The sequence below is a fragment of the Chamaea fasciata genome, unplaced genomic scaffold (assembly GCF_029207755.1).
Source record: "Chamaea fasciata isolate MVZ Bird 193981 ecotype frontalis unplaced genomic scaffold, bChaFas1.0.hap1 SCAF_3, whole genome shotgun sequence".
NCBI lineage: Eukaryota > Metazoa > Chordata > Aves > Passeriformes > Sylviidae > Chamaea > Chamaea fasciata.
The window spans coordinates 1,444,651-1,466,906 of NW_027094088.1; the positions used below are offsets into that span (position 1 = coordinate 1,444,651).

The following is a 22,256-nucleotide window of genomic DNA, read 5'->3' on the forward strand; positions in this document are numbered from 1 at the left end:
TACAGAAAGCACAGGGAGATAAAACCTGAAGCTCTAGTGTAGCTGTTGCAAAGCCTCTGCTGGACCTTTATTTCCAAAAAGAAGGAAAAGTAAGGAAAAGAAGATAAATCTCTTTAGGGAAAACACCCTGTAGTTTAATTGGAATGGCAAATGCAAAGTTTAAAAAAAATGAATTTAAAAAAAGCCCGACATCTGAAAGATCCAAGAGTAGAATAAATAAATATACATACAGCAGTTCTCAAAATAGGAATATCTTAAAAACATACAGCAAGTCTCAGAAAATGTCTCAGAAAATGACAGACAATACTGACACCGTTTAAATATTTAGTATTTTAATTTAAGAACATGCACTTTCTCCTCTGTATTTATTTCAGGAAAATGTGGAGTCATGCTGTAAGCATGGGGTCATCTCTACCATTAGACTTCTCTTTTTATCGTTCCTTTGGAAAAGAAACTGTGTACGGTTTTTGCTGTTCATTCTACTGTCTTCAGTTACTGAAGAGAGCAGAGTTCTGTGTCCCAAGTGGGAGCAGAGCAGTGGAATCCTGAGGGGAATCCTCTGATGCCTTGCTGGGAGAGTGGAAAACTAAGTTGGATGTGTTTTAAAAACCCCTCATAATTCAGATTTGGCAACAGACAGAGAGAATGCCTGCGCTGAGGCTTTGTCTCCTCTTGCTCTTCTCTCCTCCTTGAAGCTCCTGGGGGTTCAGGGGGATGTTTGCTCCCCTTGGCATTCAGATGAGGGGAAGTGCTGAGGAGCAGCTCCTCCCTGCCCTGCACTTCTGCTGCTCCCTCTGAGAGCTGCCCAGCCCCGTGCTGCCAACAGCACACAGGGGACTGGTCATTTCGCTAAACTCCTGAGACCTAACCCACAAAGTCACTTCTCCAAGCGTTAACAGGGAAGGTCTTGAAGTTTGCATCTTTTAGATGACGGCTCCTCCTCCACCTTTGGTGCCTGTGAGTTGCTGCAATCAGAGCTGCCCTTCTCCAGGAGCACAGTGATGCCAGACAGGAGGTACCCCCCTCCTCCACTCATGGTCAGCTTGGGGTGGCTGCGATCTGGCAGGACCTTTAAAAACAAACAAACAAACAAACAAACAAACAAACAAACAACAAAACACACCCAGAACACTCCCCTGCAAAAATCCACCCTGTGTGTGCGCAGCACGCGGAGCCATTTCAGCTTACAGGCTAGGATGGAGGTTTGTTTTTTTTTTCCCCCAGCCACAACAAACAAGCCATTTGGGAAGAGAATTGATCTTTATCTGCAGAGGGGAATCCAGTTGTAGAAATCCATGATAATGTCACTTCTTCATGGCATTGCCAGCAAAATGTTTGAGACCCCTGGAAGTGCTCAGGAGTGAGGTGCTCTGCAAGAAACCACAGGGGCTGTGCAAAGGGATTCTGTGATTTCACAGCACTGAGCCTTCCCTTCCAGCCACATCACACCTTTCTGTAGGGACTGTCCCCTCAGCTGTGCCTCTTCCCGGTGTCCAGGACACTGCAGGGCTGTTCTCACTGCAGCTGCACACAGGACTCCTGCTCAGGAGTTATTAACCCTGCCACTTCCCTACAAATGTTTAACAAACTGCAAGAAAGTCTTTTTCCACTGGAAATTGCTCCAGTGAAGCAATGAAGCTCCTCAGAGCACCCACTGGTGTTGGGTGGAGTAAATGCCCGATTTACACATTATTTCAGCCAGTCCAAGCTTCCCCCCGTGTTTCAGGGAATGTTTTGCTGCCAGGAATTGCCCTGGCTTGGGCAGATCCTTACCTGGTAGTTCCTTAGCCAGCTCTCAGACAGTTTCAGGTTGATGACTCCACCTCTTTCTCTCAGCTTGGTGTAACATTCTAGCAGTGGCTGAGAAAGAGCAGAGAGGAGGTTACACAGCAGAACTGGCACCACGCTGACCCGCAACAGCTGAAGGGACATCCTGATTTACCTCTTTGTATTGGCAGTAGACAACAAAAGGCCTCGAAGGAGCAACAAATTCCAATAAAGAAAGTAACAAGGGCGTGGGATGAAACTTGCTGGCTACAATTAAGCTGCCAAAAAAAAAAAAAAAAAAAAAAGTTTCATGCCCGTTAATTTTCTGCTTCTGAAAACCAACTGAAGCAGTGACATTTCCTCCTGCTCAGCACAGCAATCAATTACAGCTTGGAAGGGTCTCATCAGCGTTTTCATTGCTCTGACAACTCCCCAAACGGAAAAACCAATCATCACTTCCTGCCGGCCTAATGAAAAGGCTGAAGCATTGCTCCCCAAGGTGCAGAATATTAAAAGCATTGCAGGAGCACTCCCTTCAGCTGTGTCAGGCTCCACAAGAATTCTCACCGTCTAAGAAATGTCCTGTTGCTTGCTCTGTATTTCCCAAACCCAATTTCAGTTTTGTGACTGCCAAATGTTGCCTCAGTCATGGCTCTTTTAGACTGAGTAGCCTTCATTTAATAATTTTATATAAAAATATTTAAAGACAGAACAAATCGTTAAGAGGCACGACTAAAAATCTTTTAAAAAGAAACCATGTCCTAAAAGCTTCCCGTTTTATCTCCATCCTCATTCTAACATCACACAGTAACTTGGATCTACAGATGCTTGAGATTCTCTACCACTGGGTCCAGTTTTAATCCAAAAAATACCCCCCCAAAAAATCACTGCTGAACTGCAAGAAGTGGTTGATAATTAGTGAATTAGTTAATAAGCTGCGCTTGTGCAGAAAGAACAGGCTAATAAAATTCCTTTTTCACAGTGCACAGAGACTGCTGAGATGCCCCAACCATTAACATTTGTTCTCCAGGGGAATGTGCAGCGCCGGGGCAGAGTTCAACTTGCCTGACAAAAGGGAGGTAAAAAAATTGATGCTCAGTTTTGTAAATACGACAGAGACGAGGAGCTGAGATGATTCTTTTTTAATTGTTCCTACTTTGGTGGTTTGCCAGCCACGGCCTTGCAGACCATTTATTCCAAGTGGAGAACTCAGAATTGTGCTCCAAAATGAAGGCAGCAGTGCCTTGGAAGGTTTGGAATGCCGCCCTGGCACTGCCAGGGGCTCCAGGAGGGCTCAGAGATTGGGGAAAATCCAAGGTTGCTCTTTCATATGGCAGCACAGATTGCTGCCAGCACAGGATGGATGCAGAGGGTGAGGAAGGACAGGAAGAGGCAGAGTGAGGGACATGGTCTAATTCTGGCATGTCCATGAGCCCATTTCTGAAAAATGGAATAGTCTGTCTCTAAAATCTTCTTTAAAAGAACACCAAACATCCAAAGAATATCTTCCTTTTTCCCCTCAGGGGCCTGACATCAGGCCTCAACTCTCACAAAAGGAATTGAACAAACAGATCCAGTCCAAACAGTGTTTTACCACACAGCAGCACAGAGGGTAGAAATTTAACTGAAATGGTTCCCTCTACGTTCGGTCATAAATATTGTTAAATTCAGGACTTACAGATTTAAATTCAGATTCCTCCTGAAGCTGGTACCCACCTTCATCTAATGAACAGCTTTTCTTTACTCTGCCAGGAAGTCCCAGTCTTTCTCCCCACTGCTGAGCACCTTTTTTTCCCTGTCCTTTCCCTGTTTCTCTCCTGCAAAAAAATCCCCCAATCCTTCTTTTTCCTGTTTCTGCTCAGGTACTGAGTGGTTAATTTGAAGCCAATTATTCCACGCCAAGTAAATGTGCAGTAAAATTTATCCAAACAGAGCAGCTTCATTCCCAGTGAACCAATATTCTTTGGAGGAAAAAAACCAAAATATTAATAGGAATGTCATTAAATTAATGTTACCTGGTTAACTTGAATCACTTCAGCAGTTGCTAAGAACACAGGGAAAAAGTCACACCCACCAAGTCCTCTTACACTATTCTGGAGCTCAATTTCTAGGAATATATTGACTGGTTTAAATTTATGATAATAAATCTTTGTGCTGAATTGTTCCTCAGGAATAACTGATCCTGGCTAAGGCAGGTAAAATGAAGTTATGTGGGGTTTTTTTTTCCTGTGTAAAGAGGAAATGAGTTTCTAAAAACATAATAACCAAAAAAAAACCAACCCAGATCAACAAATTTAGTTCCACTTTAATGAACTTAAAACCTCAGGTTCTACTTTGCCTGTGATTTTTTTGGCAGTCATTTTGAATTAGATTCTACCTGAATTCTTGGTTTTTTTGGAGAGATTTTTTAAAATTTTATTTTTAACATTTCCTTGTATTTGGTTGACTTGTAGATCATTTCAAACCATTTCAATGAAGGAAAAAAAATCTCCAGCAGTGCCTTTTGTGCCCCCAGTTCTCTGCTCCATCCCATGGCCTGGGCAGTTTCAGTGGGAGCACTAAACTGGGATTATTATTCCCAAACTCACCCATCAGCATTCTTCTCTCTCAGCAAAGCTGCAGCTTCTTTCAGCTTTTTCCTTCTCTCCCACTGTTTCATTTGCTTTTCCCGAACCTTTGAACAACAAAACAAACAGCTGGCACTTTAAACTGCTAATTACTTATCCAATTATTATTGCCCGGACTGCATTCTCCTTTTGTTTTTCATCTTAATGTAAGACAAAAGACAACTCCCAGAGTTCCTGACTGAGCTGCATCCAGACAGCAGAATTTTACATCCACACCACAAAAGTGAACTCCAACGGCCACAATAAATATTCTTACGTTTTCTTTGTTTTCTTTTTCTTTGTTCTCTTTAAATTCCCCATCCTCAGCGCTGATGTCCATGGTGTCTTGCTCTTCTGTTGGGTTCATCTCCATGGGTGCTTCAGCTGCAGGTTCCTCCTCTGGCTCCTGCTGCTTCTCCTCACCCAGCCCATTGCTCTCCTCTTCCAGCACTGCATTCTCCTCTGTGCTGAACGTCCCACACAGGACACTCTGCACTTTGCTCAGAGGAAATTCATGCAGATTATCAAAAAAAGCTTTGGGGAATCCAAAGCAGCTGGTGGCAGCTCTAACAGGGCCCCCTCCTGGGTACATCTGAATGATGGAGCCGTAGCCTGGGGGAGGGAAAGAATAAAAACACATTAGAAAGCCACAGAATTCTTCAATTCTTTCTTAAAATTCTTCCTAAGATGTTTAAATGAAGGCTCCATTTAAGAAAAAGGAAGTAAACTGCCTGCTCTGAATCAAGGCATCAAATTGAAATATGCCTCAAGGTAGAAAACCTTTATTAAAAGGACAAGTTACTGAAATGCAGAAGTTATTTTTTTCTCCATATGGAAAAAATTCTAAAAATTTTTCCCATAAAATTCCATAAATATTTGTTTAATACACAAATATTCCATGATATGATATTCCATATAATGGAAAATTTGTGTATCAAACATGTATTTAGGATCAGCTCAGAATGACCAATTGCTAGAAAAAGCTCATTTCATAAATAATTAAAAGACAAAATTGATACACTTTCTGTTATTTATTTATGGAGCTGCTTGGATAAAACCCAAAAGTGAATTTAAGGAGCTTAATTAGGCAAAGAATTTCTTCAATAAAGAAGAAGGGGAAGAGCTAAAGGAAAAGCTGTGAGATGTTAAACACACAAAAAAATAACTTTTCAATAGGTCCTTGAAATTGTATCTTATTTACTCCCTGTGGCCCCAAAGCTGCTGAAATAAAACCAAGACACACTAAATCCTGTGCAGTGAACAAGAGGAACAGCAACATTTCCAGTGCTGTCAGAATTCCTGTCTTCTGCCATTCACTTTCCTGGACTTCCAGGTGTCTGGGAAGAATCTCCACACAAGCTCCTTTACAGCTTTTTCTGAACTCAGTGTGAAGGGGAGAAACTAAACCAGATCTACACACAAAGTTATTAATTTAATCAAAAAATAATTCTATAAGCAATTATATCTCATTTAACTCTCGATTTTTAAGTAACTGCAAAATAAATCCAAGCGATGCCAAAACTTTCCCCAGTGGGAAACCAAGTTTCTGCTGGAATGGTGGAGGTGTTAAGCCCAGCTTTCCAAAGCTGAGGGAGCCTTTTGCGGCCCTGCCTTCCAGCTGTGTGTTTTCTGTGCCCCACACACAGGTGTGTGATGGCTGAGGGGCAGCTCACCCCCCATCCTCTCCATCACAGCCCCCAGCACCAGCCCTGCACAAGTTTCCATCACAATCATCTTGGTGCCGGCGTGGATGTTCCCCAGGGTCAGCATCTGAGCCAGGGTGTCGTATCTCAGGTGGCTGGAAAACAAAAGGGATTGAACAAACATCAGTTTGCTTACAGACGCTGCCTTACTAGCCCAGGAGCCTGCCAAAAAAACCAGCTGGATTACAGGTAGATTAAAAAAAAAAACACATCAGTGACCTTCGCTGTCAGCACACCAAATTATAATTAAACATCTGATCATGAAGTTCTAAGAAACACAAATTATTTATTATATGTGAAGTTCATTTATAATGAAGTTCTTCTCATAATGAGGAACTAGAACTGGAGGCAACAAGAAATCAGCCAGGGAAAGGAAAAGCAGGATATGAAGCAGGGTGCACATATCAGAGTGGACCCTGTGCTGTGCCACTCAGAGAAATTATTTTTTTAACCTTTTGTTTGTTTTTCCCCCTGGCATGTCAGCTTTGTAAAGAACAAACGGTATGGATGCATTCCCTGATCCAATAACGAATCCCACGTGGTTTTCACCCGTTTTGCAGGAGCACCACCTGCAGCCCAGCACCAAAACCCAAAACACGCACTGAAGAGACTCAGGGATAACTACACAAATTCCAACTGACCTCTAATAACTAAAGCAGCCAAATGAGAGACATGGTGGAAGGGGAAGGAAAAAGCCTTAAATAAAGATAAATTTGAAGCTTTTAAATCTACTCTTCCTACATTAAAATAATGTATCTCTTAGGTGAGTGAAAATCAAACAGCTCTCTGTAGGCATGGCCCCCTCTGACTCCAACCCCAAAGTTACCCACAGGTTTTTAAATAAACCCTGGAGACTTCTGATTGAGGACTTTGAACCCCTGAACTTGAATTTTCACAACTACAATAGTAGTTATGAAATGCTCAAGCAGCTGGAAAATTTAAAGGAAGGATCTTGAAGTGACAAGTGTTTTGGATAATCAGAAAAAGATGTTAAAGCATGTAAGAAAGAGAAGGAGAGTTTTGTACGCTTTGGTCCAGTGCAGGTATTTAAAAAGTATTAAAGGATCTTTCTGTTCTCATTTGGCAAAAGGAACTTAATGACAACTCACTTAATTTTTCCAGGTTCCCTGGCATAATACATGGTCGACAGGATGCGAGTGGATGGTTTCACAATTGTAATAACTGCCTCATACCTGGAAAAAAAACCACAGTCATGGTCTCATTTTGATCTCAACAATTTAGGGCACCACCCAGTATTTTTCACATTTTAAAATCCACTTACTTTTTTTTCTTCTTCTTTATGTATTTATCTTGAGCAAATTCTGTTTTGTCTCTGAATGTTGTGCTGTTCTCTATTAACTGCTGGACTATTTCCTTGGAAGAGACAATTCATTTTTGTTACAGCTGGCATTTATTTCTCATTCACTTCACAGACAGTACTTTTTTTTTTTAACCAAACACTGAAAATATTTTCTTCCAGTAGAGGCATGTATATACCATGAACTTCTGCTGGGTAGGAATTTAATCACACAGTTCTGCATAAAAATCCTAGAACTGAGAACGTTTATCCTAGAATATTCAGTAATGTTTCCTTTAATCCAACTCCCTCTTTGGGTCTGATTCCAGCATTCCTGAGGGTCTCTTTTTTCCCTGTTTCATGGAGTTCCTCCCCTCTGCTCAATCACCAGACATCTCCCTCACTCCAAACTCCACAGCATTTATTACTTCCTGCAGGTAGCACAGAAATGACCCCAAACCCTTTTATTTTTACCTGTCCTTTAATACCCTTGTCCTTCAAAGCCTTTATGTCATCGTGAGTCAGTTTCTGAGACTTCCCATCGTCAACTATGTTACGATTGTCTGTCCCTGCTTCCTTTGCTTCTAAAGGAAAAGGACACAGACTTGTCAGATCTACCTCCAAAAAAGTGGGACAAACACAGGATTTTAGTGTCAACAAGTGGGAGCAAACACAGGATTTGAGTGCCACAGAAGAGCAGATTTCTCGTGGTTAAACACACATTTTTCATGGCCTTGCAAAGAGCAGCCCTAAGCAAGGAAATGTAATAGGTGAGGTAAAACTTAATGTAAATAAAATCACCCAGGCTAAGGGTCAAACCTTCTCCCACATTAAAAAGGTGATTTGTTGCAGGACCAGTGAAACCGCTGATCAAGACAAAACCACGCACTTTTACGACAGAGAGAATGTATTAATTCTATTAATCACAGAAAGCTTTCCCAATTTCTCTGGTATCACCAAAGAGACAAGTTAATTTGAAATCGTTTTTCCAGCTGTCAATCCCCTGGGATACCTGTGGTGGTCTCCTCCACCTCTTGCTTTGGCTGCAGGTTTCCACCACTGGTCACTTCAAACGTGGTGCCATAAATGTGTCCAATGGCATTATCCAGGTAGAACCACTGCTTCTCAAAAATGATTTTTCTGAAAGAACAGAAAAGTGATTAATACTTAAAGCATTCTCTTTACTGTACCTGAAACCCACTGTGTTTGAGCCTAAACTATAGCTTTCTATGTGACATTTTTATCTATATCCCCAAAGAAAAGCAGGACAAAGAGTGAAATTAACCACAAAACCCACATTAAGCTGGTCTGAAAAAGAACAAAGACCTGGAATAGACCATATAGGAGGGACCTCTTTTATTCAGTTCAGAAGAATTTTCAAGGCTATGGCACTTTTCAGCATCATTCTTTGACAGAGAAAGTCAGAAATATATTAAGTCCAAGCTGGGTCATGCAGAGCAGTAGCAAAAAGATGAGCATGGTCCTGCACTTTGCAAAGCTCCTCCGAAATAACACTTCCCAAAAGACTGTTGTTGTGAAAAGAACAGACAGCAGAGTGAGTCTTGTAATCCCGGAAATGTTTCATTAAAAAAAAAAATTAAAATTGTCCATCCCTTTCATTTTGATTGCGCCAAGGCAGGTGTGCATTTTTCCTTTGTTCACAAAACCTTTCACTTCCAGGCTGACCAACAAGGGCTGCCTTGGCCCCCCTGGAAACACCGATCTTGGATCTAAGCCACGTTCACATTCGCATCAAAACTCGCCAATACGAGCCCTAATTATGCAAATCACACTCCTCACTAACTGTGAACTGCAGAATTTTCAGAGAGGTCTCGTTCAAGCATAGCACCTTTGGATCTCCATCCTACTGAATCGCATATCTGGCCACATCACCCAACTTTTACACACTGGTCTATAAAATTGCTGCCAGGGAAAGAGCCCAGGCTGTGGCCAGCGATTTCGGCATTCCCTGTTGGGCTGCAGGAGCTTTCCTGCTACGCCACGTTTCTTTTCAGGAGAAAGGAACGGGAGACTTTTCACGGCACCCCTTGCAAAGCAGGAACTCCCCAGAGCGGAGCGCCAGCGCATCCTCCTCCACACCCACAGCGCCGAGGACAATTAACAATCGCAATTAGCGATTGCCACGGCCGCCACACGGCTCCTCTTCAACCGACAAGGCAAAGACCCCTCTTAAATCTCTTTCAAAGTCTTCTCGGAACGCGGCCAGGATATGTTCCGGGTTTGAAGGGAGGGGTTTTACCACAGGAAGCGAGAAAAACATAAAAACCTTTCGCAGGAGACTTGCCTGGCGCGGCGGCCCCGGGACCGCGCTCGGGACAGGGACGGGCACCGGGACCGGCCACAGGCGCCCCGGGGATGGCGGGGCCGGAGGGCACGAAGCCCGGCCGAGGCTCCGGGCGGCCCCGGGAGCCTCCCGCGCCGCTCTCACCTGCGGCGCAGCACCGACACGGCTTTGAAGACGTCGTCCCTCTTGAGCACGGCGCAGTCCCCCTCCCGGATGCGCGGGCTCGGGCCGCCCTCCATGGCCGCCGCTGCGGCGCCGCGGCTCCCTCACTGCGCAGGCGCCGGGGCGGCCGCGCGCGCGCGGGGCGGGAGGCGGCGGCCGCCGCTGAGGGCGCCTGGAGCCGCTGCGGTTCGCTCCGTGCTTTAAATTAAAGATCTCCCGGTGAAATTCCTTTCCTCGCCTCGGTTTGCTGTGGGAGATGAGCAGGGAGCTCAGAGGCAGGGGGTGCGCCCGGGGGAGAGGCTTCCAGGGGTGGAGAGGAGGATGGAGAGGAGGTGGATGGAGAGGAGGAGGAGGATGGCGAGGCAGAGGACAGAAGGGAGAGCCCAAAAGGATGCCCGAACCTGGTGAGCCAGCCCCTTCCCTTCCCTTCCCTTCCCTTCCCTTCCCTTCCCTTCCCTTCCCTTCCCTTCCCTTCCCTTCCCTTCCCTTCCCTTCCCTTCCCTTCCCTTCCCTTCCCTTCCCTTCCCTCGCACTGTGCTAGGCAATTACAGCACAGTTTGTTTGTCTCCCGTGCTCAGCACACTGCAAACAAACAAACAGACAAACAAATAAATAAAACTTGCAAAATTTCGCTACCCGTATTCTTTCGATCCGCGTTAATTTTTTTTTTTTTTTTTTTTAAATTTTCCTTCCCCCCAGCAAAATCTCGACTGGTCCAATCGACGATGGAGCAATTTATTCCCTATAAAGGCTGGAAACTTTATTTCTCCGAAGGTATCTTTAGACGGAAATGACATGTAGCAAGTATTTAAATTAATTTTTTTTTTTCCTAAAATTAGTTACATTTTCTGAACGGGAAGGATTATTTTCTGTCACTAACGTGGTGTGTTTCTAATTAGTTTTCAATGACAAGTCTCCTTTTGTCCAGAAGACTCAAGCCTTTGAAAAGTTTTTCATGCAGCGCATCGACCTTTATGACAAGGTAAAAAAAAAACCCCAAAGCCAAGCAAATCCCACCCCAACAACCTGTTGTTGATACAAGAACATTACGGATTTTTAGTGGGTTTTTTTTTATCAAAAAGGAACCTGAAACATTTAGGATATGATTTGGGTGCTTCGCTTCACATTTGAAGTGTGTTTTATCATTTTTGATGTTTCCCAGGATGAAATAGAAAGAAAAGGAAGCATCCTCGTGGATTATAAGGAGCTCATCCAGGACAGAGAGCTGACTAAATCAATCCCGAACATATCTGCCGAGCTGAGGGATATGCCTCAGAAAATCCTGCAGTGCATGGGGCTGGCAATTCATCAGGTAAACACCAGCTTCTGATACGTGGCAGCAGAACCCTCACAACAAAAAAGAATCCGTGACACTTAGAGGCAGTTATCTTATAAACCCCACATGTCTTGTGTTTTTCTGTCTTGGGGGAAATCACTGTTTATTTAAAACTCAAATCTTTCCATCTCTCCCCTCCCTGTGTGACCCACAAAACTGCATTTTGAATTGAATCCAAAAATTTTCAATTTTTGCTCTGGTCTCGGTGCATTTTGCTTGTCCATCACGGGAGAAGCTGGCTGAGACTAAATGTAGTTCTGCCACCTGTGTGTCTCCCTGTTGGGAGCTCTGACTCCTGTGGGCGTCTGTGTCCCCTTCCCTGTTTCCAGGTGCTCACCAAGGACCTGGAGAGACACGCAGCAGAGCTGCAGGTGCAGGAGGGGTTGCCCCTGCATGGGGATCCCATCATAAACGTGCCTCTCATCCACGCCAGGTAAGGCCTGCTGGGCACTTCTTTCCAAGGAAGAGAGTTCTTTCCCTGTTTGTTTCCTGGCTAATCCCTACCATTGTCCAGGCATGGTGAGGGCGTACCTATTTATGGGAGAATGGTGAAGCTTTTCCAGAAGAACACCCTACATTTTGCTTTTTTCTTCATGTCCTTGTGAAGAAAAGATTGAAATGAAACCTCCTTATAAGCTGAACAAACCGCTTGAACGAGAAAAACTTTTAAGTAGAGAAGTGGCTTAGAAGTAGAACGACTATTCTATAAAGTGTGTATTGATCAAAAGCAGAATTATTTAAATTTCTGTCGACTGGAGAAGTTGTTAATGAAACAAACCCTTAGAACTTTTTTTTTCTCTGTCAGAACTAATGGCATCTCACACTTCAGGGGTCTGAGGGAACTGGCTGTGTAAGCTCTGTTGGAGTTCAAATTACTATTTAAAAAAAACTATTTTCTTTTTAATTATTGTTTTTAATTCCCTGCTGGTGGTGGCAGAGCTGTAATAAAACTTTAGCCCTACTAAAGGCAAGTCTAAATTCCAGTCTTTATCTGAAACTATGGAAAGAGACAGTTCTGGATGATCTTAAAGTCTTGCTAGGCCAGAGGTGTCACTGGATAAACAAACTGTACTGTTTGAGGCTGCTGAGGTGGATCCATGTGAAGAATATTGAATATTCTGGAGCTTTTTTTTTGTCTGGTTATGGCTGTGGATGGGTTTGTGGCTTGGTTTTTGTCCTCATTTTCCGTGTGCTGATGCAGGGTGTACAACTATGAGCCTCTGACCCAGCTGAAGAACGTGAGGGCCAACTGCTACGGGAAATACATCGCCCTGCGTGGCACCGTGGTGAGGGTGAGCAACATCAAACCCCTGTGCACCAACCTGGCCTTCACCTGTGCTGCCTGTGGGGACGTGCAGAGGGTTCCTCTGCCTGATGGGAAGTACACCCTTCCCACCAAGGTGAGCCAAAACCAGGGAACTTGGTGATTTTTGTTGTGGTTTTGACCAAAAAAAGAGAAAAAAAAGCACTGCAGGTGGTAAAAAAGCAAGTTTTTAAAGGTAGGTTAAACAGCTGACACACCGAAAAGTAATTAAATGTGCCATGCAGCTTTTCTTACTTCAGACCCTTGTTACTTGTAAAAAAATGTGTGCTGCTGGGACAGGGTGTGTGGGAAAAAATACATAGTAATTCCCTGAAATCTGGGAAAAAATATGATCTCTTTTCATTTCCATTTCACCAGTTATGTTTAAAAAGACCTTTCCACCTTGTGGTGGTTTTCTATGCTTACGTTGGTTTTTTGTTTTTGTTGTGGGTGGTGTTTGGGGTTTGTTTTGTTTTGTTTAGAACTTTCTATTTTAATTTTACTTTTTGTTAAATGGACTTCAGAAGTTATTAGACATAGGACAGTGCCTGGTTATTCTCAAACCAGTTCTCTGAGGGGATCACACAATTCAGCTGTATTTGCTCTAACAGCTGAGAGTCAGAGTTCAGCTGTCTGTGCTTGATAGATGCTCATTAATTATGTACATCCTAATTTGCAGCCCTAATTGAACTGGCGTTTTTTTTTTTTCCTGGAATGATGCTGAATTATATTCCTTCGGCTGGGTTTTTTTGGGGTGTTTTTTTGTTTGTTTGTTTGTTTTTGTTTTGTTTTGTTTGGGTATTTTTGGAGTTGCTTTTTTGTTTTAGGGGGGTTTTTGGGTTTTGTTTTTTTTTGGTTTTTTTTTTTAAATAAAATCAGGCAATTCCACCGTAGGAGTTTAGAACAGGCTGGGAATGAATCAGAATTGCTGTTGTTGCAGTGCCTTGTTCCCGAGTGCCGGGGCAGGTCCTTCACCCCTGACAGGAGCTCTCCTCTCACCACCACAGTGGACTGGCAGTCTGTCAAGTAAGCACAAAAATGGGATGTCACAGGACACTCAGAAAGTGACAGGAGTGTTAAACTCTGTGATTTTAATAATCTTTGTCTTTTGCAGCAAGCGCTCTCCAACATTTGTATCACAAAGCAGTTTTTATCCAAGCGCTGGTATACTTTGTAACCTGCCCTGTAATGTTTTCCTGGAAGTTCCTTCTGCCCCTACCCAGCTCTTGGAGAGATGCTCAGTTTGTGCTCTTTGCTTTTCTCAATCATTTCTAATTGCATCTATGATTTCATGGTTCCCTTTAACGAGCTGTGGATCAGCTAGAAAAGCCCTGTTAGGTTATATTGGTGTGCCACTTGACCTGAATGAGCTGGAAGTAAACTGGAGGGTTAAAATTCTTAGTTTGGAGTGATCTTCATGTAAAAACCTGTGCTCCTTAGCAGCTCCAGAGGGTGCTGTTTATCACAGCTGCTTTGGAAAAGCTTGGCTTGGCTTCCAGGAAACCTCAGAGCTGCAACTCTCACAACCAGAGAGTCAACTATTCTTGTTATGGTCTGAAAAATTCCTTGGGCTTTTCCAGGCTTGGAATACCTACTAAGAATTCGTGAGGGCTATAATATCCGAGCTCTTTGTTTTCTTTTTCATATGGATCCCTTTTACTTCATGTATTTCCACTCGTCAGCGGTAGAAAATCTGAGCTTCGACTCGGAGTTCATCGTCGCTGCATTTTCTGGGGTTTCTGAGCAGTTTATGCCCATTTAGTGCAGAGTGAGGTGACAAAGATGCCCAGAGCTGTGTGCCACAGTAGGAAGGGCAGGTGCTGTGTGCTCTCCCAGCTCCCCTGGTGTGTTGCAGGGTGCAGGAGCTGATGTCAGACGACCAGAGGGAAGCGGGACGGATCCCGCGCACCATCGAGTGTGAGCTGGTGCAGGACCTGGTGGACAGCTGTGTCCCAGGGGACATGGTGACAGTCACGGGCATTGTGAAGGTGGCCAGCACTGAGGAAGGTGAGGGGCACCATCTGAGACTCCTTTTTTCCCAGGGTGGGTTTTTTTTGGCAGTGCTGACATGAGAACAGCAAGTCACTCCCCTTCGTTGGAGCATAAAGTGTGAATTTCTTCAGAAGTTACCAACCTTTTACAATGAGGAGTTACATTAAGCAAATATTGCCGTAAAATATTTCCTTTACTATCTCCTTCAGACATGAGGAGAACTGTCACACTGTTGTGAAGGAGAGTTATCTTAGTTTAGTCTCCCTAGAGAAATTTTTCGACCCTTTTTTTTCCTTTTTTTTTTTCCCCAAAGTGAAGAAATAATGTTGTGTGTTGCTCTGAAAGAATATATTGCAGATGACTCTTTTACTCTGAGACTTCATTCTTTGCTCAGTAATCAATCTATATAGAAAATTATTAATTATTATTATTGATCATTGAATAATTGAAAATGATTCATTATTAATTGATAATTACTGATTAATGACTAAGCCACGTGTTTAATGCTTCTGCACCGTGCATCTTTTTTCCCCTCAAAATACTGAGTGGAAACATTTTATACTCAACTCTTGTTTGACTACAATAATGTAATAATTTTAAATCCCTGGAAAAATTCATTGATTCTGGGACAAAATTCTCTCTAGACACATGCCCTCCAATTCAGCAAAATGTTTGATTGTGTATGTCAGTGGAGGGAACTTCAAAGAACAAAGTGTAACTGGAAACTCCTTTTGCATCAATTTTACAAAGTGCAGATGTTCAGTACTTAAATATGAACATGGCTGTACCTGATATTTCTGAATTACTCTATGCCATTTGTAGATATTTGTATGCCATCATCCTTTCTGAATTTTTCCAACAGGAACCTCTAAAAATAAGAATGACAAGTGTCTGTTCTTACTGTACATTGAGGCAAATTCCGTCAGCAACAGTAAAGGGCAAAAACTGAAGAATTTTGATGATGAGACTTTTCAGAGGTCGTTCATGGAATTTTCCCTTAAAGACCTCTATGCCATCCAAGAGATCCAAGCTGAGGAAAATCTGTTCAGGCTCATTGTGAAGTAAGTTGTGCCAGACCCAGTGCTTTAAAGGGAGGGTTACAGGTGGCTACTTGATTAAGACAAGAATAGGTGCAGATACCACTGGGAAGCTGGTTCTCCTTTGTCTTTTCTGTTGGAAATTCAGCTACCTGAAAAGTTTTATATGTCTATTAAGGTGTTCTGTGATGAGAGGGAGGACAAGTGATTTTTTTGATGTAATGTAAGTAGTACATGATTTATCTTCCACTTATGTTACCTTGTGCTTTGCTTTTCAGCTCTCTTTGCCCTGCAATCTATGGCCACGAGGTAAGTCATTTAAAAACTCTGCTTGCAGTTCCAGTTTGAAATGTTTATGCCACATTCAACTCCTAAAGGACTCCCAAAGCTTATCTGGGACAGGGGGAAGGGGCAGGGGCTGTTTTGACAGGTGGCTGTGGCTCACAGCCTCTTTTGGCCAGTTCTGGGGAGCTCCAGTGTTGGTCACCGCAGCCAAATACTCACCAGCGCTGGCCTGTTGTACCACAACAGATTGTCAAGGCAGGCTTGGCCCTGGCCTTGTTTGGAGGATGCCAGAAGTTTGTGGATGACAAGAACAGGATCCCAGTGCGAGGAGATCCGCATGTGCTGGTGGTTGGAGATCCAGGATTAGGGAAAAGTCAAATGTTGCAAGTATGCTTTCCTTGATTACTATTGTCTGCGACTTTCAATACCATGTGACTCTCCTCCTGTGAGGTTTGCTTCCATTCTGTACCCTGTTTCTGTGTTGGCTTTTTGGGCAAGGGACCTGCTGCTGTGTTTGGGTTTTGATCTCAGTAGGCATTTCTGCATGACTATGACAGTTGGTAATAGATTTTTTTTTTCCTTAAACTAAATGATTTTTAAATTCCATGTCTTTTTCCACGGTCACTGTGAAGTGAGGGAGGGACAGAATTCACCCAGACCTTCTTTAAAAAGTCTTTCTCATGGGGACCTGTTGCATTAGGATATGATTTGCAATAACTTAACCAAAGTATTGGATTTATATGCAAGCATGCAAATCTCAGCAAACAATTCTTTTAAATTACTCTTTTGTTGAATGGAGACTCTCCAGCATAGAGTAACTGATTTGTTTTTTCATATTGTTACTTTAAAAAAGAATGCCATCCTAGAGAAGTTACTCCTGCAGCTTTGCAGAAGTTTGTGTCATGGAGTTGCAAGGAGTTACAGCTTGACTGTTGGGCAGTGTTCAGTAGAAAGAAACAAATTTGAATTGTTTCTCTAGAATGAGGCTTATGAAATTCTTCACTTTGGGGAGGGAAAAAGTCTCTGTTTCTCTTCCAGGCTGTGTGTAACATCGCTCCTCGAGGTGTGTATGTCTGTGGTAACACTTCCACCACCTCTGGCCTGACTGTTACTCTGTCCAGAGATGGCACTTCTGGAGATTTTGCCCTGGAAGCTGGTGCCTTAGTGCTTGGAGACCAAGGTAATCCATGCAATGCCACAGGGTCTGTGGAGCCATGTGTGAGGGGCAGGAGTGTGTGTGCTGCTGAGGCTCAGCCAAGCCCAAGTGCTGTGGACTAAAAATCTCTCTTTGAAGCATGATACTGGGTTTGCACACCTTGGGAAGTTCTGAGCTTCTCCAGTGGCAATTCCTGCTTTCCTGGTGTGTAGGGAAACTTCAGTTCTCCAGTTCATGTCCCAGCCTTACTGTGTCAAAGAACTAGGATTTTTTTTTTTTTTTTTTTTTTGGTTCAGGAATCTGACTTGATGTCAGCTGCTGGACTCTGGTTTTGAAAAGGAACTTGCTTATGGGATACGTTGTCTATTTTTTAAAAAGCTTGTTTCATCATCTTAATGAATAATCAAAAAGCTGCATCCCCAAGTCAGGCTGAGCTCATAGTGGTTTGGCTGCATGACCATGGAATGAGAACAAAGCTGGCTGAAATGGAGATTTTCCATGTCTCCTGCAGTCCCTGGGGTTCTAAGCTGGACTTCTGATTGCAGCACACACTTGTCCTTCAGCTAATGTGCTGTCTGATAAGTCTTTGTCCTGTTCGAATTGCTTCCAGGGATTTGTGGAATAGATGAATTTGATAAGATGGGGAACCAGCACCAGGCTTTGTTGGAAGCCATGGAACAGCAGAGCATCAGCCTGGCCAAGGCTGGCATTGTTTGCAGTCTGCCAGCTCGGACATCCATTGTTGCTGCAGCAAACCCCGTGGGAGGACATTATAACAAAGCCAAAACTGTGTCTGAGAACTTAAAGTGAGCACTTTCCTGCTTTTATAATTCACTTTCAGGAGCAGATGCTTCTGGCAGCCTTGTGGCTCATGTACAATTGCTTTCTTGAATTTTGTGAACACAAACTTTAATAATTTTTAGTGGCTTTTGAGAGAGAAGTTGCCGTTGTACTTTATTCTGAATGAGCAGGGCAGGATCTTTTACCTGTGTTTGAAGTGGAACAGAGTTGCTGCTGGAGCCCTGGGCACTGAGAATTCCAGACTTTCTGTGCTCACAGGCACTGAGCCCCCAGCAAACACTGCATTGGACCTGAGCCCGTGGAAAAGGCTCCCAAAACTGAGTGACAGCACTGGGATTGTGGGTGTGGGGTTTGGATAGAAGGGTGTGATAGCACAGGGTGGGAAACTCAGAGTTTAAGGGTTTAGAATATAGTAATAGATATATAAAGCAAGATGGAGGATTTAGGGCAGAGGCTGAGTCCTTCCTTTTCACCTTCTTCTCCATGGCTCTGGGTGGTGTTCTGTAATTGAATAGAAAAATCCACATTGCGGGCCACGGGTGGTTGGTTCTTGGGTTAAAAGTAAAAATAATTGAGGTGTCATTTCATAATTGGATATTTTATCCTTAAAAGGCCATTTTTTGGTTTGTTAGCTAGAACTCACAGCTTGTGAGACTGTAACATAGATAAGAATTACTGAACATCTGAGTCCAAACACAGAACACCGTCTCTCGAGCTTTTAATCCCGACTCTGACGGAAAAGCAGATAACAAGCCACAAGTTGCTCTAATTTTTCCACTTCTCCAAGCACTCCAAGTCCCCTGTCTTCCCTGCAGAATGGGGAGTGCTCTGCTGTCCAGGTTTGACCTGGTGTTCATCCTGCTGGACACTCCCAACGAGGACCACGACCACCTGCTGTCGGAGCACGTGATGGCCTTGCGGGCCGGGCGGCGCAACGCCTGCAGCAGCGCCACGGTCACCCGGGCTGGCTCCCAGGAACATTCTGTCCTCCAGGCCACCTCAGAGAGACCCCTGCTCCACAGGCTGAAGGTGGGGCACGTGCTGGGGCTGCTGCATGAGGTGCTTTAAAGCCAATTTGCTGTGGTGGGTTTCAGTAAGGAGCTGCAGAAGTGGGCTGGGTGTGATAATTGGGTGATCTGCGATGGGGTGTTGAGTCCAGTGTGGAAGCAAATCCCTGGGTATCTGTAACTCCATGGGTTTGGGAAGTAGAGGAGAATTTCTCATTAGACCTCACTGATGGCTTTGAGAACTGATGCTGTCAAATGCCAGGTCCTGGGAGAAATACTCCTGCTGGAGGTAAAGCCATGCACTTTTGCAAACAGGATATCAGCAGTGGTGGTTTAGTCTCCTCTGGAGCTGTAACAATTGGCAATTTGGATTTCCTCTTTTAAAGAAAGGATTTAACTATGTAACAAATTCTATTTGGCATTTCCTGTCACTGCAGATGAGCAGCACTGGCTGCTTTTTCTGAAATAGCCAAGTGTGTGTGTTTACCTGTCTGAGCACAGTGTGGGGACTTGAAATACGCTGTTCATATACAAAGCACTAAAGCCCTCATAGCGATGACTTCACCAGACAAAGCATAAAGATGATGATTTGACATTAAAATTTTTATTGCGCAGAACTCTGTCTGACAGAAACCTGCCTCTTTTTCCTGGTGCTAGATCTCAACAGGAGAAAACTTTGATGCCATTCCCCACCAGCTGCTGAGGAAGTACGTGGGGTACGCTCGGCAGTACGTGCACCCAGCCTTATCTCCAGAGGCTGCACAGGTCCTGCAGGAATTCTACCTGGAGCTCAGGAAACAGAACCAGGCAGCAGACAGCACCCCCATCACCACCAGGCAGCTGGAGTCCCTCATTCGACTGACTGAGGTAAATGCAGGCTGGGATGCTTAAGGGATTGAAAGCAAAGAGATTATTCCTGAGGTACTCCCTAAATCCTATCATTTCTTACAGCTTATTCACCACTATGCTTTTTTTTTTGTTTTGTTAAGAAGAATGCAAGAGGCTTAGCAGTTCTTAAGTGCTACTGTTCCTTAAAACTTCTTATAAAGCAAAAAACACCCTTGAGGAGATGGAAAATCTGTCACATTCCCCAAAAGGAGAAAAAAGTAGGTGCAGGCAGGAACAACCTGCTGCCCACCTTGAAGTTAGAAGGCTTTTGTTTTCCCTTGCAGAAATCACTATTTGTGATCTGCTGCCTCACAAGGTTGCACTGGTAAAAAGCAAATAAAATGAACCCCAAGCCACAGCCTAAAAGTGCAAGTGTGCAGGAGGTGACACTGACACACTAACAGAAAACAGAGAAAGCTTCCTCTGATCCTGTAGGCTTAGGTTCCATCTCTGCTGCTAACATTTGTGCTTGTAGCCCTTTTCTACATCAGCTGTGATGTATCTTAAACCTTTGGGGGGTATTTTTTTGTGTTTTAAGGCACGATCAAGGTTGGAATTAAGAGAGAAGTCAACCAAGGAGGATGCTGAGGATGTAATAGAGATAATGAAATACAGGTAATAGACAACACTGCCTTAAAAAGAAATAAAGCGTCACGGTGCTGTTCCTTTGAAACTTCTTTTCTTCACAGTGAAGAAATCACTTTTATCAAGCTTAGGCTCATGATAGGACTATTTGGATTTGTTAGGTGCTCTTTAAAAGCTGCCAGCAGCACTCAGTCAAATACAAACTGCTTGGGCACAGTGGTTCTGTGTGTCTGGGCACAGTAATGCAGACATGAGGCTCTGCTGAAAGGTTTCCCCCCCCCTGCGATGAAAATTAAAGTTTAAAAAGGTGAGAAATTAAAGTTTCAAAGTGATTGGGATGAACGCTTAGGGAGTGACTTGATGGGGGGTGGTTGTGGGGAATCAAATCCACTTTGCTTTTCTCTCCTGCTGAGGGTTTTGTGTTGTTTTGTGCCCCGTTTGCAGCATGCTGGGGACCTACTCGGACGAGTTCGGGCAGCTGGACTTTGAGCGCTCCCAGCACGGCTCCGGGATGAGCAACCGCTCCCAGGCCAGGAGATTTGTGTCTGCCCTGAGCAGCATTGCTGAGAGAACCTACAACACCCTCTTCGACCTGCAGCAGCTGCGCCACCTCGCCAGGGAGCTGCACATACGGGTCAGCAGCTCCTCCTGCGGCGAGTGTTCGTGGCCACAGGGAGATCCCTGCCTCTCCGCAGTGGCAGGAATTGCCAGCGGGCTGCTGTTGGGCTGAGCAGAGCTCCTGAGGTGTTGGTTTGAGGGATCCGTTTCCTCTGCCTCCTCCCCAAGTGTTACTTTTTTAATCTTCTTTTCCGTTAGACCCGGGATGAAGTGCTCAACAGACGGTGTTTCATGCTTATTAATTCTCAGCTATGTTACGGTCTCACAGACCATGACTCCTAGCTCACAAACCAAAAAATGGCCCCACCTCTTTCTCTACAAGGCCTTTTAAGGATCAACTGTCCAATTAAGAAGTGACACCTCAATTATTTTTATTTTTAACCCAATAACCAACCACCTGTGGCCCTCAATGCAGAATTTTCCATCCAATTACAAAACCCCACTAGAAGGAGGTGAAAAAGGACTCAGCCTCTGCCCTAAATCCTCCATTTTGCTTTATATCTATTACTATATTCTAAACCCTTAAACTCTGAGTTTCCCACCCTGTGCTATCACACCCTTCTATCCAAACCCCACACCCACAATCCCAGTGCTGTCACTCAGTTTTGGGAGCCTTTTCCACGGGCTCAGGTCCAATGCAGAGTTTGCTTGGGGGTCAGTGCCTGTGGGCACAGAAAGTCTGGAATTCCCAGTGCCCAGGGCTCCAACAGACACATCTGTTTTTGATCCCAAATTTAGACTTGTGTCCATGCTCTATTTCAGCAGTGCAGTGCTGCTGTTTCCAAAATTTCTGCATTACCTCCTCTGGATTAAACATGCTTTTCAGGTTTTCATTCCTGCCTCAGACATCCTAAAGTTGTTTTCTGAAAGGAACATCATCAGCAGGACACATGGCTACAAATGTATCCTGTAATTAATTGGCATTCTGTGCTTGTGGGGGCTTCAGCCAAGCTGAATTATTGATAGCTAACTCTACTTTCTGCTCCATTGACTGCTTATTAAAGTGAATTTAATTAACTCTCCCTTCATATATATATATAGAATATTTTTGCCCCTTCAAAGTTTTACACCTGGAAATGTCAGGGAGAGCTGCAGAAATCCTGCTTTTCTGTGGTAGGTAACTCGTGTTTCAGAACTGGAATTTACACATCTCTAACTGCATAGGAGAGAATGCTGCTTCTGTGTAACCCTGCAGTAAAAACTCTGTGTAATTAAAGCAGAAGCTTTACATCAGGTAAGACGTCCTTCTCCAGTTTGATTTTTTTCTTTTTTTTGTCTTTGTTTTCCCAGGTGTCTGATTTTGACAGCTTTATTGGATCCCTAAACGACCAGGGTTACCTTTTGAAAAAAGGCTCCAGGGTTTATCAGCTGCAGACCATGTGAGGAGAGTCACTGTGCTGGATTTCCT

At 43.9% G+C, this 22,256-nt stretch overlaps 2 protein-coding genes across 4 annotated transcripts; one reads left to right on the plus strand and one right to left on the minus strand.

Annotated features, from left to right (window-relative positions):
• Positions 1-37: 37 nt before the first annotated feature.
• TRMT6 (tRNA methyltransferase 6 non-catalytic subunit) lies at positions 38-9,941 on the minus strand. Of its 3 annotated transcripts, none has more exons than XM_066177686.1 (11): positions 9,823-9,941; positions 8,386-8,513; positions 7,848-7,957; positions 7,359-7,450; positions 7,186-7,269; positions 6,047-6,171; positions 4,651-4,985; positions 4,356-4,441; positions 1,943-2,045; positions 1,774-1,860; positions 38-1,069 (listed from the first exon to the last, which is right to left on the minus strand). In XM_066177686.1, exons 1-11 carry the CDS (start codon positions 9,915-9,917, stop codon positions 893-895), a joined length of 1,422 nt encoding a protein of 473 aa, XP_066033783.1. In that variant the 5' UTR covers positions 9,918-9,941; the 3' UTR covers positions 38-892. The 3 variants fall into 3 exon arrangements, with proteins under 3 accessions (XP_066033783.1, XP_066033785.1, XP_066033784.1); XM_066177688.1 differs by lacking the exon at positions 9,823-9,941 and adding an exon at positions 9,679-9,699; XM_066177687.1 differs by lacking the exons at positions 38-1,069; positions 1,774-1,860; positions 1,943-2,045 and adding an exon at positions 3,392-3,584.
• Positions 9,942-9,987: 46 nt separating this feature from the next.
• On the plus strand, positions 9,988-22,234 carry MCM8 (minichromosome maintenance 8 homologous recombination repair factor). Its single transcript, XM_066177681.1, has 18 exons — positions 9,988-10,244; positions 10,540-10,614; positions 10,740-10,822; positions 11,003-11,152; positions 11,506-11,609; positions 12,378-12,576; positions 13,420-13,505; positions 14,335-14,486; positions 15,334-15,532; positions 15,787-15,817; positions 16,040-16,180; positions 16,832-16,973; positions 17,560-17,755; positions 18,566-18,779; positions 19,415-19,624; positions 20,184-20,260; positions 20,675-20,864; positions 22,139-22,234. The coding sequence occupies exons 1-18, from the start codon at positions 10,097-10,099 to the stop codon at positions 22,229-22,231; spliced, it is 2,490 nt and encodes an 829-aa protein (XP_066033778.1). The 5' UTR covers positions 9,988-10,096; the 3' UTR covers positions 22,232-22,234.
• The last annotated feature ends 22 nt before the right edge of the window (positions 22,235-22,256 follow it).